A 15,004-nucleotide genomic window follows, 5' to 3' on the forward strand; every position below is an offset into this window, starting at 1 on the left:
AACAGGTTCTGAAAGCGTTCTGACACCTTTACTGGCTCTGACTGAACTGGTTTTCTTTTGGGAATTTCTTTTGCTTCGGTGAAGGGGACCATGAGATGAAGGTTAGAGAACATTGTGAGGTGCCCAGACAGCCTTAGAGGTAGGAGGAAATTCTTCTGTGGAGCCCCATCCATGGAGGTGCCTGAGGGCATGGAGGGGCCCTGGGCAGCCTGAGCTGGTGGGACAACCAACCCACGGCAGGAGTGGGGCTGGGGGTCTGTGAGGTCACTTCCAACACAACCATGCTGTGAATCTATGATCCAATCTTTTTACAGTGGAGAAGTGCATGGCTATGGGCCAACGGATACCCTGTGGTCACTGAGTGCTGTGTGCAGAACCAAGGCTAAAAGTGGGGCCTTTCTTGGAGATTTCCTGTCTTATGCACCTGTGTAGCAAAAGACTCCCATTCTCTGATGCAGGCTTGGGTGGCAGCTGAGTGGGGTTTGGTAGTTCCTGGTTTCCTACTTTTTCCTTCCTTCAGATGCGGGAGAGAACAAACTGATTGTATTCTTTCTGGCAACATGGAGTTGAATGGTTGAGTCACTACCATATAGGATGGGAAAATCAGGAATATGTTACTCTTAGTGCCTCTCTCTCCATGGCTGGGCTGAGCTGGAGCTGGTGACGAGGACAAGGAAGCAGCTCCGTGTGTGCATTGACAAAGCAGAACCCTGGGATTCAGGGACAACAGAGCCCTCGGCCAGTACTGGTGTCTGGGCTGAGAATGTGGCCCAAAAAGCCTAGTGAGAAGAAATACATCCCCTTCAGAAGGAAATCCCAGGTACAGCGGGGGGTTGTCAGCAGCACTGCGTGCCTGCACCTTGGCTGCAGACCTGAGAAAGGAATCAGACTTATTTAGCACCAATTTTATATACACAGGCTGGAGGGATTTGCCCCAGAGTCCTGCTTCTTAATTAGCTCTGAAAATCCATCTGATCTGATGAGCTGGCACAGACAGCCCATCCTCCTGCCTTCGGCTGCTCACAGCAGTCTCTGGGTCCCGCTGGGCTCAGTGTTAGCATCAGTGTTCTTTCTCAAGTATTGAGCCATCTCGGGAGCCCAGAATTTCACATGGGGCCCTTTTTTAAATTATTGAAAATACTTTTGTGATGAGAGCAGCTGGTTGTAAGGTGTCAGTCCTCAGTATTCTTCAAAATTCTGAGTACCTAGATAAGTTTTATCCCAAACTGTGTGTTTAGCTTTTCTATCATGGGAATACATCCTTACAACTTATGACACAGATTCAGTTGCTGTTCTGGGTTTATCAATAAACAGATCAGATATGCCATTCTATCAGATTTCAAATACACACTACCAGTGTTTAAATTTTGCTTGCAGGAGCTGCCAGAAAAATGGAACAATGTAAAGAAGCAGGCGATAGCTGTGAAGCAGCATGTGGCTCCTCTGCAGGCAAATGAAATGGCAGCTCTGCGCAGGAGCTGTGCGGCCTTTGATGCTGAGCAGCACAGATTCAGAGAGAGGTTTCGGAAAGAAGCACCGTTCAGGTAAAGGCAAACTGCAGCATCGTATGAGCCCGAAGGAATAGAGCTTGATGAGGTCATGTCTGAGTGTCTGTAGCCTTTGCATACATTTCCTGCCTGCTCACAGTGTTGTATCTCAACACCTGGGGTGTTGTGTTGTTGGGAGCACTGTCCAGAGCTAGCAAGACATTGAGCCTGGGTGCCGAGAGCATAGTACTGCTTGAAAGTGGTGTCACCACTGCCATGTGGAAGCACTGTCAGTGCATACTACAGATGTTTAATTTCTGCTTTGTCTCTTGGAGGCACCATTTGTTTTATGTTTCCTTCAAAAGTTGTTACAATAACATTTCTTTCTAGGTTTGATGCTGAAAAGCCTTATCAGCTGCTGGATGCAAAGAACATTGAGATTAAGCAAATGGAGTCAGCCATGACCTCGATTTATGAATCAGCTGCTCTGTTTGAAGTCATGGTGCCAGATTATAAGCAACTGAAGCAGTGCAGAAAGGAGATGTGTCTTCTCAAAGAGCTGTGGGATATGATCTCAGTTGTGAACAGCAGCCTTGAGGACTGGCAGACCACCAAATGGGTGGATATTAATGTGGAAAACATGGATCTCGAGTGCAAAAAGTTTGCAAGAGAGATTCGAAATTTGGATAAGGAGATGAGGGCATGGAATGCTTTCACAGGGCTGGACAGCAGAGTGAAGAACATGCTGACGGCCCTGAAAGCTGTAGCAGAACTTCAAAATCCTGCTATTAGAGAAAGACATTGGGGTCAGCTGATGCAGGTGACGGGTGTGAAGTTCGTGATGGACTCTGACACCACGCTGGCTGATCTTCTGAAGCTCTGCCTGCATAACTATGAGGATGAGGTTCGTGGAATTGTGGACAAAGCAGTGAGAGAAATGAGCATGGAGAAGGTCCTGAAGGAATTAAAACTGACCTGGAGCAACATGGAGTTTCAGTACGAGCCTCACCCACGGACAAACATCCCATTGCTGAAGTCGGACGAAGAACTCATTGAAACTCTGGAAGACAACCAGGTGCAGCTGCAGAACTTAATGACATCCAAATGCATTGCTTTTTTCTTGGAGGAAGTATCTGTGTGGCAGAGGAAACTGTCCACTGTGGACTCTGTCATTTCCCTCTGGTTTGAAGTGCAGCGTACGTGGTGTCACCTGGAGAGCATATTCATAGGCTCAGAAGATATACGGACACAGCTTCCAGATGTAAGAAAGCCCAAGTCCCTTTTTTTTTTTTTTTCCTGTTGGGAAAAGGTTGAAGAAGATCCTCCACGATCTGAAATGGGATTGTCTATAATGCCATGCTCCCCAGAACGGGACTTTTCTCCAGCTGCCTCTCTTGTGGCAGAGACTCTGGTAGTGCTGCAGTAGTTTCCCTAGCCCTGCCCAGGGATAGTTTTGTATCGTAGGTTATGCTTGAGGTGAGAAGCTAGTTTTCACTGTAATGGAGCAAATACAGAGTTACTGGAGATGAGTGCAAGGCTGTTAGTCTCGTTCAGTGCTGCAGGTGGGTTCCCTGCTTATTTGGAGGATAAGGGACCATGGTAATAATGGAAATGCTGCAAGACTTCCAAACAGACCTGAGCTCTGGCAGCATCTGCTTCTATGCCTTCAGTGCTGCTGCAGGGTGAGAGCAGATGTTCACTTGCTTCAGCAGCTGGAGACAATGTCATTGGTGATCTACTCGGGGTGCCTGTAGCAGCCCACCTTCCAGCCTTGCACCAGGTTCTATTCATTACTTAGAAAATGTTCCAATCCGGTTCTTGGCCCTGCTGGACCTCTTGCATCCATGCAGAGGGATGGAAGGGCTGGAGTTGGCAATGTCCCCACTGTCCCCATCCACACATGGTGTCAGGTCCTGTGTGTGAAGGTCTGTCACCTAAGGTGGGTGTGCACAGCCCAGTGTTGTCCTGGTGATGCACCCTTGTGCTGTCCCCTTGTGCACGGACCGTTACTCCCACAGCTTTTCTTACTGGGCAGTATAGACAGGTCCTAAGAACCAGAGCCATGAAGGCTGTACCATGTGCCAGCAAGCTGTTAATATCTGGCAGCTCTTTGATGGCATGTGTGAAATTGCTTCATGCTGTGATCTGCGTCCTGCTGGGCAGCTGTCTGCATCTCAATACCCACCTGGCAGGTGGCACAGACCAGAAACTCAATGTTTCTGGAGGCCAAACCTCCTCAGCGTGCACCCAGGGCTGGGGAGCACTGTACCAGCAGGGCATGGGATGTACTGGAGCCTCCTTGTGCCTTGTGAGGAGGGCTCAGCCCTTGGGGCAGGGCCTTGCTGCCAGCACTGAATGCAGGGTAGCATGGAAGTGCTGTCAGGAGAGCTTTGAGTGCTTTTGTGGCCTGACTTGGGAGGAAGGGGAGGAGCAGGAACATCCTGAACTTTATTTATTCTTCACTGTTCTAAAAATTCAGGATCCTCACTAGGCACAGAGCATATCTGTCAGTGTGTTCCTCTGCTGCCACAAGGGGTTTCCATGCCCCATTTGAGGCAGGGAAAAGCTCTGCTTGCAGGAGCCAACATCCCCATTTTGGAGGTGGGCACTGATGCTCTGATGCTGTGCCAGGAGAGGAAGAGTAAGCGTGCATGGAGCCGATGTCCTTTCCCTTGTGTGGAAATGTCTGCTGCTGCCATGGCCAGGGAGGTTTGTTATACCATCTGAACAAAGGAGAGTAGGTATGAGGAGACATTCAAGGGGCAATTCAACCCCATGAAAGTGGTGGATCCTAGGCACTGACTTCTGCATGGATCACTTCATCCATGGCTTCTCTGGGAGCAGTCAGAAGCTGAGTGCTTGTTTTGGGTGTTTGGGTGGAAGAGCCCTTCTGTTATGGTGGAGGTGTCCCTTTCTGCTCTGGGCTTGAGGCTCTCAGCGGGGAATCTCTCCCCTCAACACAAATATTGTGCCTAAAGGATGGGACCTTCTATTGCAAAATGAGTGCTTTACCATGAATATGTTCTCTGTTGCTTTTTAGGACTCCAAATGCTTTGAAGGCATTGATGTTGATTTTAAGGAACTGGCCTATGGAGCTCGGGAAACCCCGAATGTAGTTGAAGCCACCAATAAACCAGGCCTTTCCCAACAACTGGAGAACATTCAGAGTAGGTAGGTGGAACTTTGGTCCCTGGAGTTTGGCAGAGGCTGGGCTCATCTATAATAAGTTAGCTTAACCTGTGCTTTGAGGCTTTCTTTTCAAGACTGCAGGGTTGTTTGCATTCACAAGTTGCAGCATGTCTGATCTTTCTTGAGTCCTTTTATTTGTGATCCATCACCTTGAAGCCCCCAAAGTGGAGCCTGGCTTTGTGTATGTGCAAATTTTCATCCTGCCTATTGATTTGCACATGTACAAAAGTAGGCATTCAGCAGGTTTGAGGAACACGTGGCCTTACTGCCACCCTAAATACAACATCTTAAAGGTCTGTTTAGCAGTCCAGGCAGGAAAATCTGCAGCAGTGCTGAGCCCATGTTCTTTAATTTACAATGTTATGTCTGCATATAAACCCTTGGCATATGGAAGATCTAGGCTGCCGGGGAAGAACCTTACTGTCCTGAGATGGATACACTTCTCACTTAACGTATGAGCTTGTCTGCCTGGAACACGCTGAAAGCTTAATATGATAGCTTTTTTGTCAGTAATAACTATCCTCTTAAAATAAAGTGTTTTTTTTTTAATATACATATTAGGTAAAGCCAGTGTTGCTCACAGAGGACTAGCTGCATGTTATTTATGAAGTTTGTAAGCTCAGCAGCAGTTTAGTGTGTAAACACTGAAAGATTTATTTTAGATTGGAGCAAACAAATTTCCCTTCAGGCTTCACAAACACAAAGAGCTGACTAGGTTTGAATAAGACTTTAAAATACAGCTTGTTAAAATAAAAGCAGTTATAGAAACTTTCATCCCAGTGTGAAATCACCTGTGAAAATTATGAACTTGTCTGAAACAGCAAGTCAGACAGCAGATGCTTTCCAGCTTCTTCCACTTCTGTTTTTGCTTTTTTATGAGGCTCCTGGGCTGTTTGGCCCTTGGGCATACAGGGAGACCTGTGAGTTACTACATGCCATGCTGCCCTATTCAGTGAATGCTGTAGAGGACCACACCATAGGCTCAGCTCATGCCTGACATTTTCCCTAGGCAAGGAAGAATCTGCCCAGCTGCAGCATGGAACATGAGGGGATATTCTTCTGCCTGTCCTGGGCTGTTTATTTGCTTTGTTTCTCCAGGCTGTCGCTATGTGAGAAGGCTTTGGCTGAATATTTGGACAGGAAGAGGTTGGCTTTTCCCAGATTTTACTTCATTTCTTCTGCAGATTTATTGGACATTCTTTCCAATGGCACCAACCCACAGCTGGTAAGCATTGCTCTGTGTCACCTTTGCATTTCCAGCTGTCAATGATATCACAGCGTGTCCTGGGACTCTCTGGTAGCTTATCCTTTCTTTGAGTGCTTTTTCTAACCCCCTTTACTTGGTTAAATAATAATTCCTACACAAGTGAACTTCATCTGTCATCTCTGAAAGTCAGTGCACACTGTGTTGTCAGATGTAACCCTGGTGAGGTTTGCAGATGGTTCTGAAAACATTTCTCAAAGCAGAGTTTGTCTGCATGTTGATGGTGCCAAACCACTGGTGGTGGGTGAGCTGTGGGGAGGAAAACATGGTTCTTGAAGATTCAGCTAGAACTTGTTGCTGACCCGAGATCCCCAGGCTCAGGTGCCACCTGCTGCTGGAAGAGCTGCAGACAGAGCATTTAAGTGTGAAAGGAGATGTCCCTTCTGAGACAGAAGAGTCATTTGTTATTCAGCCACTTCTTTCCAGAACAAAAGCTCTTGGTGTGCCCTGGTTAGAGGGAAAGAGCTCAAACTGAAAGAGGCAAGACAGCTGGTGACCAGACAGTGGCCATGGCCAAGGCAGGCAGATAAATCTGCTGTTGTTCTCCATCCCTGTACGTCTCAGGGTGCAGCTGGGTGTCCAACCTCCTGCCCCAGGTCCTGGGCTTTCTAACCAAGGATGTTTCTCTGTTCCAGTCTGAGTTTTGGAATGCCAGGTATGGGGAAGTCCCTTGAAATACACAATTTCTCCTGTTTACTAGTGGAGGAACTTCTAGTTACCTTCCTATTTTAGGAAATGACCTCCATGCGTGCTTTCCTGCACACCCAGATGAACACAAACTCTTCCCTTCTCACAGTGGGCAGAATTTGATGAAAGTTTCTCTGTAAGAAGCAAAACAGTGCTAGGGTTGTTTAGTGCTAGGGTTGTTTAGTGGTATGGAGCACTATCAGGAAATCGGGGTTACTATGGGCTGCACATTGTTCCTAGCTTGGCTTATCAAACTGATAGAATTCTGCAGCAAATGAAGAGTTGTTGGATAAGGAATAGACTCTTCGTTCCGGCTTTCAGTAGTGGATAACCCCACCTTCGAGCTTTCCATCTAATTAGGAACGTGGATGTATGCATGGAGCAGGTCTGTACGTGCATTTGACAGTGTTGTTATTTATTGCTAACCTTTAGCACTGCTTGTACCTGCCTCTGCTGCTGGCTGGTTTCAGCCCTCGGAGCATTGCAAATATCCAGTTGATTGATGCATAAAATAGAGAGGAAAAAATAAGGTTGGAAACTGAAGATACTGTGTCAAAATGCTCTGTGGAGTATGAAGGAATTCTGCGTGTTTTCAGTTATTTGAATCTATTTGTGATGAAAGCAAAGTAAATGTCAGGTAGGATCGTACATGAATATACTCTCTGGTTTTCCACTGTACTTTCAAAACCTGATCATCCCTGAAGGAAGATTAAATGCACAGTGCTGTTATCCTCTTGAGCTGGGTATTGAACTTGGGTGGATTCAGGTGTACCCAGGGCTCCTGTGGCAAAATTATACCAATGGTTGTTGGAAGCCCTGTGAGCTGGCCAAGGTATGGGTGTAGAGATGTGTGAGCAGAAACTTCTAGATGTAAGAAAACCTTTCTGTGGTTTACTTATCTTTTGAAAGGAGAGATTTTAATCTGGGCAGATGCAGAGTGCCAGTTTCTTCTTGGAACTATTCAGCATTATAGCACTATTCCAAAGTCTGGTCCTACTTGAACATGCATAAGGTGACTACTGAGGGATGTCAGCTGCAGCTTGTGAGAGCAAACGTGGTTGTCCTTTGTGAGTCAGATTTAAACAGACTCACTGTTGTCTTTCTCTGAAAGCACCAGCACACCATGCATCTCAGGCTGTTCTCAGCCTCATCCCATAGGAGGCTGCCTCCGACCATCTCCCCATCCCTGGCTGTCTTTGAGAGAGGCAGCTCTGCTCTGGGAGACTGCTTTGTGAGCCCACCCTTCGGGGAACATCAGCCCTGGGAGACAGCTGCCTCTGTTGGTGGCAGCGTGTGACACACAGTGATCTGGTACACAGCTGAATGGAAGTGATCTGGAAGAAGCACTGGTGATCTGCTTGGCTTCCATCAGGAAAGTGCTGATGTTGAGAGCCTGCAGCAGAAAATCTGACACCTTCACACTGGCTTTTCAGTCTCATACAGGTGTGAACAAGGCAGGAGCTGATTATTTTCATTCTGGAAGAGCTCTTTTGGTCAAGGTAGAGGTTTTGTAGAAGGTCTGGGCTGCTAAGCTGTTTAGCATGGGTCTTCATCAGAAATAAAGATCTCATCATGGAGGAGATCTCATGACTTTTCATTGGCCCAGAATTGTCCTCTAATAGAGAGAAAACAGAGAGGTTCACACCGAATAAAACTCCCCAGCGTGCTGTGAATAGGATGAAGTGGAGCAGTGGCTGGAGACCTCTCAGCTTTACATGTAGGGAAAGTGGGCCTAGGAGGTGATGTGATGTTAGAATATTTGCTTTCTGTGCTGTTACCCCATGTAGGAGATTTCTCAATGGAAAAACGTGCTTTATTAAGGCATGTCTGCTTTGTGAATTGAATGGAAATAGCTGGAAGTATTGGAAGGGACAGCAGCAAGCTTGTGATCCTGGCCATGCATGAAAAGCTGTGGTCACACTGAGACATTCAGGAGCTGCTTTATGAACATGAATGTTGCTGTCAGTTGTGTATGGTGATGGCCGCTCTGCTTGCCCTATCTCAGTCACTTCATACAATTCTGCTGCAGGTGCAACGTCATCTTTCCAAACTCTTTGACAACCTGGCCAAGATGAGATTCCAGCTGGACTCTGAGCAAAAGCCAACCAAGATTGGCCTGGGGATGTACAGCAAGGAGGAGGAGTACGTCAGCTTCAGTGAACCGTGTGACTGCAGTGGGCAGGTGAGAGGGAGGACCTCATCCATCAGAATGGTCTGGGGGGTCTGCTCTCCCACACCATATTTGGGCTTCTGTCACCAGGATGTGATAGAACTCCACTACTCTCCCTTAATGAGAGAAAGGTTGGAACAGGTTGATTGTGTGATTTAACAGCTCCATACTTAGTGGCCCTTGGTCCCACTGTGGTTATGTGCCCATGGAATTGGTGCACTAACATTGCAGTCCACAGTGGGAATAAGGGCTGGGGCCTTTTTCCAGCTAATTGGGGTTTCATTTATTCATTTATTTATTTTCTAAGATGTTTTGAATGTTAGTCTTACATCTTGTTAAAAATATCCTCATAAAGGAGGAGCTGTGCATTGGAAATAGAATAAGCTGTTCCATAGTCCCTCTGCATCTTTTGGAAGACAAGGGTTTTTTTCCTATTTTCTTATCTTCATTCCTTCATAGGATGAATTACTGAGCTACTGCTCAGCCAGTCTGTCCCCACAGCTGTACCTTTCTGCATCAACTCTTACAAGAAGCTGAAGTATGTATCAGCCACCAAACTGCATGGTGATGGAGCGTGCTGCATTTGTGCTGTCCTCTCAGTGAGGATTTTATGGAATATGAATTTCAGGAGAAATATTGTTCCCAAGTTTGGCAGCACTTTTTGCCTGCTGCTGGCAGATTGCACCTGAGTCCTGTCTCTGATTCTTCTTGTGACCTGGAGGAGGAACATACTGCTCCAAATTACTCATCTGTGGAGTTTGTTTTGGTTTCTCCCATAGTTTGAGTTCAAGAAAGATCTTGCCTGTTGATGTCTACCCATGCAAGTTGTCCAGTACCAGAATCATCTAAATCCACTGAGTCTGAAAGAGACTGAGGCTTGTTTAGAGAGTTGAGAGGCTTGTGCCATTCCGTATCTTCACTTAAGCCAAAAGTGCTTAAGAAGAGCAGATGTGTGACTGTGATTTAATCTCTCCAGGTTGAGGTCTGGCTGAATCACGTACTGGACAGCATGAGGGCTACAGTCAGAGATGAGATGACAGAAGCTGTAACGGCGTATGAGGAGAAGCCAAGGGAACAGTGGCTTTTTGACTACCCTGCTCAGGTATCTCTGCTTGGTCTGTTGCATGAAGAGGCAGCTCTTGGCCTTTTTCAATCGTGCCCTTTCCTTTTTACAGTAACAGTATCTCACTGTGAGAGGGAGCCTTCTGCTGTGCTCTCCGGTAGCGATGGGGAATGAGTTGTCCTTTATCCTACCATTCTTCTAACAGAGTCTCCAGGCTGAGCGCTGTGGTCTGGTTGGGGCTGCAGGGAAAATATTCTCTTGGTTGGTTTACAGTGCTCATGGGCTCGGACAGTGCTGTGTCAAAGAGAGGTTTATTTGCCCAGAGAAGGAGAGAGATGAAGATGGATGGTGAGGGCTAATGAGAGAAATAAGCCCTTCATGTGCATCTCTGACAGCTTCGAGGTCTCCAACTCTGCCTCCACTGCTGTGTCTGTCACATGAAAAATGCTCACTTACTAATAAGTAGTTGTTAAATATGTCTTTATCGCTGACATGTTTTTAAATGAACATTGCTGAGCAGGTCCCTGTTGTCCTATCTGCTGTGACTGCTGTATCAAAAAACATTTAATTTCATGTCACGGATACTTTATCTTTGATCTCTCATGGATCACATGCTCTCATGTGTAAGTTCTGCTGTTTTCCCTGGTACTAAGCCAGCTCCTTTCCCTAGGTGGCTCTGTCTTGCACCCAGATTTGGTGGACGACAGAGGTTGGGATTGCCTTCGCCAGGCTGGAAGAAGGCTATGAGAACGCCATGAAGGAGTACCACAAGAAGCAAGTGACCCAGCTGAACACCCTTGTTACCATGCTAATTGGGCAGCTCTCCAAGGGTGACAGGCAGAAAATCATGACAATATGCACCATTGATGTGCACGCTCGGGATGTGGTGGCAAAGATGATAGCACAGAAGGTTTGTGTTTGCAGCTCAGCGAAGTCCTGGGCTGGGCATTGGAGGGTGGATTAAAGGAGGGAGAGACCAGCCACATGCCATTCAGATTGCTGCTTTGGAGGGAGATACAAGACTGATTTTTATCTCTGCAAAGTTTGCTGTGAGGAGGCAGCCCCTGTCACAGCTGCTCTGAGTCAGTCACCGAGGCACTCCTTGTAATTGCTGCAGATTCACACTGGAGGGGTAGGAGAGTGGCCCTGTCCCTTCTGCCCAGGCACTTGTTGGCAGTCACTGGCATCACACTGGGAGGCTGCTGGACGTGGTCTCAGTTATGGATGTAGAAAATCAGAAAAATGTGTAAATTTTTTGTTTTGCAGCCCCTTGAATGATGTATGGGGCCACGGGGACTCCACTGGGACTCCCTTTGTCCTGAATGTTGTTTGTGTCAAGCACTGCAGTAGGCTGGAAGGGGCTCTGCTCTGAGCCTCCCTGGTTCTCTCAGAGGCAGCCAGGCTGCTCACGGTGCTTCTGGCTGCAGGGCTCAGCTCGGCTGGCTGCTGCCTTGGCCCAGTTCGTGGGGAAGCTGTCACTGCTTTGGTTCTCCCTTCTGCTGGTTGGAGGTGGGAAGGTGACCTTCCTCAGCACACCTGCCTTTGCACTGGAGGCCTGTCCAACCCCCGGAGAACTTCATTGCAGTTGCTGTTTTTGTACCAGCATTGTGTATGCTCAGCTAGGATAGACTTAATTTTCTTTGAGTCTTGTATGACGGCGTGTTTCGGATTTTTAATGAAGAGAGTTATGATGGTATACCAGTGTTTTAGCTGTGGCAGAGCAGTGTCAGGGAGTTCTGTACTTCTTGTGCTGCCCTGCCAGTGAGGGCTGGGGTTGCACAAAGAGCCAGGAGGGGACAGAACCAGGGCAGCTGGCCCAAAGTGGCCAAAGAGTATTGCATAGCATGTGGTGTCATGCTGAGCAATAAAGCTGGGGTAGAGAAGGAAGGAGGAGAGGACACTGGGAATGATGACATTTGCCTGCCCCTGGGAAGCAGCGTTTTAATTCCTTAATTTGTTTTACTTGCACACATAGCTTCTGCTTAACTACTGAACTGTCATTATGTTGAACCCATGAGTTCTCACGCCTTCACCTTTCCAGTTCTCCCCCATCCCTCCTGCAGAGTGGCTGCGCGGTGCTGAGCTGCTGTGAGTTCCAGCACAGCACTCTGACAGTGCACGTGGATGCATTGCAGGTGGACAATGCACAGGCTTTTGTTTGGCTGTCGCAGCTCCGACACAGGTGGTCAGATGAGGAGCGGCACTGCTTCGCCAACATCTGTGATGCCCAGTTCCTCTACTCCTATGAGTATCTTGGCAATACCCCTCGGCTTGTGATCACTCCACTGACAGACAGGTAGGTCCCTGGGAGCCACCATCGCAGCTGGGCTGTGCTGTGCAGTCAGACACAGCTGCCAGACATGGGTGGGTTTGGTTTTGACACCCACGTCCTCCCTGTTCTTTCTCGATGTCAGCATTCTTGTGGCAGAGCTCTAACTCTAACCTAGCGGTGGTACCCACTGGGGTATCTGTGCCTCAGATCCCAGGCTGGGGTTTAGCTCACAGATTAATATGTTCACCTGTGTGTTTGCCTTTGCATGTGTTGTCCACAGTCACATGCAGTCGATAATTTTAGAAAACTTTTATCCTATCTTGAAGTAGACACCTACTGCGTGGTTCAGTTGTCTCTATGGGGATGCTTGGAGAGACTTGAGATGCTCTGCAGTGTCCCAGCTGGCTTCCAGCTGCCAGTTCAGAAACATTCAAGTCTTCTGTGGACCCTGCATCACATCTTCATTCTCTACGTAGCATCTCAATGGCCAGGAGCATCTCAGGTGGCTCAGCCATGTTAGTCAGCTGAGCCCCACGTATTATCATTACAGAATCACAGAATGGCTGGGTTGGAAGGGACCTCATGGATCATGAATCTCCAACCTCCCTGCCACATGCAGGGCCACCAACCTCCACATTTAATACCAGACCGGGCTGCCCAGGGCCCTATCCAACCTGGCCTTGAACACCTCCAGGGATGGACGGGGCATCCACAGCCTCTCTGGGCAGCTGTTCCAGCACCTCACCACTCTCTCTGTGAAGAAATTCCCCAACATCCAACCTAAATCTTCCCTCCCTCAACTTAAAACCATTTTCCTTGTCCTGCTGTTATCTACTCTTTCAAAGAGTTGATTCCCCTCCTGTTTGTAGGCTCCCTTTAGGTACTGAAATCATGTTTTGCTAACCATATTGACTACACCTCCATGGCTTCTCCAGGGAGCACAGACACCTGTGTGTGGGCACCTCCCATGTGTCTATCATCAGCATGAGAGAGGAGCTTTGGGGCATTCTGCAGCACTGAGTTGGATGATTCCTCGGCTGTCTAAGCAAGTTTCTACCAGTGGTGGGCAATGGGATGCTTTCAGTTGGAGGGTACTGGGTGCCAAGAGGAAGGTCTCTCAGAAAAGCCAGCCTTTTTCCACAGTACCTGGGAAGTTCTCAGTATCAGTAGGCAGTGTGGGATTCCACATAAAGCTTAAGTCTGGACGTGAATACCCATCAGCAGATCCTGGTGGAGCAGTACACAACCAGGCAGAGGTGGTAATTAACGCAGAGGACTTCAGCTTCCACATGCACTGTGCTCAGCTACTGCTTTGCAGAACGAAGGCTCACCAGAGCACATTGCCTCAGTCCCTTTGCTCTGCACCCCAACAGTGACCTATTGGACCAGGTCTCAGTCTCTTTTTCCCTTTTTCTTTTGCTGTGCAAGATGTTACATCACCCTGACCCAGTCACTGCATCTGACCATGAGTGGAGCACCTGCGGGCCCTGCAGGCACCGGCAAGACGGAGACTACGAAAGACTTGGGGCGAGCCCTGGGCATCATGGTGTATGTGTTTAACTGCTCTGAGCAGATGGACTACAAGGTACTGCAGTGCTGCACCTCGGCCCAGGGATGCCTGGTGAAACCTCAAGTGGTCCCTCTGAGATCACTGCCATCCACCATCTCGCCCTGCTCCTTTCTGCTGTGCTCCATGCTGTTCTCTGCCCTTTTCTAAGACTCACATGTGGTTCTTGGAGAAGCAGAGAACCAAATCCCTCTCTCTGCCTCGTGACGCCTTTCCTTCTGGAATTAGTTTTTCATGTGAAATGCTTGAAAGATCTGTGTTCGTTTCTCCCCACCATGCTCATGGGCTGATGTGCCCTGGCAGGGCTGCTGCCTGCCCTGCTTTTTTCAAGGTTCTCTGACAAATAAAGGCAAAGTCTGCTGAACCTTCCATCACTGCAGAAGGTTGAATCATCAGGTCGAGCTTTGCTCCCTGCCACTCTGGCACGGTACAATGATTTGGTAGCCTTAGATCATATTTTATTCAGCTTATGGGCTCTCCCAGGAAGCAGAGCCATAAGTAATTCAGCACAGGTGACCTTTAAATCAAACGAGTGCACAGATAGATCAAGAAAGTGCAATTAGCAAATCAAGTGGCAAACTGTGTGGAGCTATAAATATTATAATTGAGTTGTGCCTGCTGTTTCCATGCACTCTTCTAAATACCCACAATAGACTGTAAATTGCTAAAAAATAAACAGACTGGGAAAGAAAATAAGAATCTTTATTATTATTTTTGGGGTTGATTCCGTTCTTAACGTCACTGTTGTAATTTTGTCATTCTGTTTTATTTTTATTTCTTTCAGTCTTGTGGGAATATTTACAAAGGCCTTTCCCAGACGGGAGCCTGGGGCTGTTTTGATGAGTTTAACAGGATCTCAGTTGAGGTCCTTTCTGTGGTGGCTGTGCAGGTAAGTGGAGAAACGCTCATAAATACACACAGACAAGGCAGAGTTGTGCTGCACTCGTAGAGCAGCAGTAAACGTGGGAAGTGTGTGTTGCTGGTTTCACAGCGTCGTGGGTGAGGGATGATATCCCAAGGTTATCACACGCAAATCACAGCACTGACAACGTGTGGCAGTTATGCTGCAAATATTTCTGTCACTTCTTTTTGTTCCTGCAATTACAGCATTAGTGTGGAGGCAATACCTTTTTCCAGATCAGTGTACGCTCTGGTTCTGTGCTCAGTCCTGAGAAATACACTTCATCATTAACGTGCTGTGAGATAATTGCAACCCATCATTTTATAGGGAAGAAGTGTATTATGGCTACTCGATCTGCTGTGCAAGGAGGAGAGGGGGATGTCTGGGGCTGATCCATGGCCTGC

At 47.6% G+C, this 15,004-nt stretch overlaps 1 protein-coding gene across 3 annotated transcripts in view; it reads left to right on the forward strand.

The window, feature by feature from the left end:
* The window catches only part of DNAH9 (dynein axonemal heavy chain 9), a 184,053-nt gene that overhangs the window by 30,991 nt on the left and 138,058 nt on the right, over nt 1–15,004 (forward strand). For 2 of the 3 annotated variants that reach the window (XM_085240268.1, XM_085240269.1), the window contains exons 19-28: nt 1,378–1,544; nt 1,878–2,748; nt 4,528–4,658; nt 5,775–5,901; nt 8,657–8,809; nt 9,774–9,899; nt 10,531–10,770; nt 11,996–12,156; nt 13,561–13,717; nt 14,484–14,588. In XM_085240268.1, coding sequence (XP_085096394.1) covers nt 1,378–1,544; nt 1,878–2,748; nt 4,528–4,658; nt 5,775–5,901; nt 8,657–8,809; nt 9,774–9,899; nt 10,531–10,770; nt 11,996–12,156; nt 13,561–13,717; nt 14,484–14,588 — 2,238 coding nt within the window. The remainder of the gene's footprint in view (nt 1–1,377; nt 1,545–1,877; nt 2,749–4,527; nt 4,659–5,774; nt 5,902–8,656; nt 8,810–9,773; nt 9,900–10,530; nt 10,771–11,995; nt 12,157–13,560; nt 13,718–14,483; nt 14,589–15,004) is intronic. The other variant, XM_085240270.1, reaches the window with a different exon arrangement.

The sequence above is a fragment of the Meleagris gallopavo genome, chromosome 20, assembly GCF_905368555.1.
Source record: "Meleagris gallopavo chromosome 20, MGAL_WU_HG_1.1, whole genome shotgun sequence".
Classification (NCBI taxonomy): domain Eukaryota; kingdom Metazoa; phylum Chordata; class Aves; order Galliformes; family Phasianidae; genus Meleagris; species Meleagris gallopavo.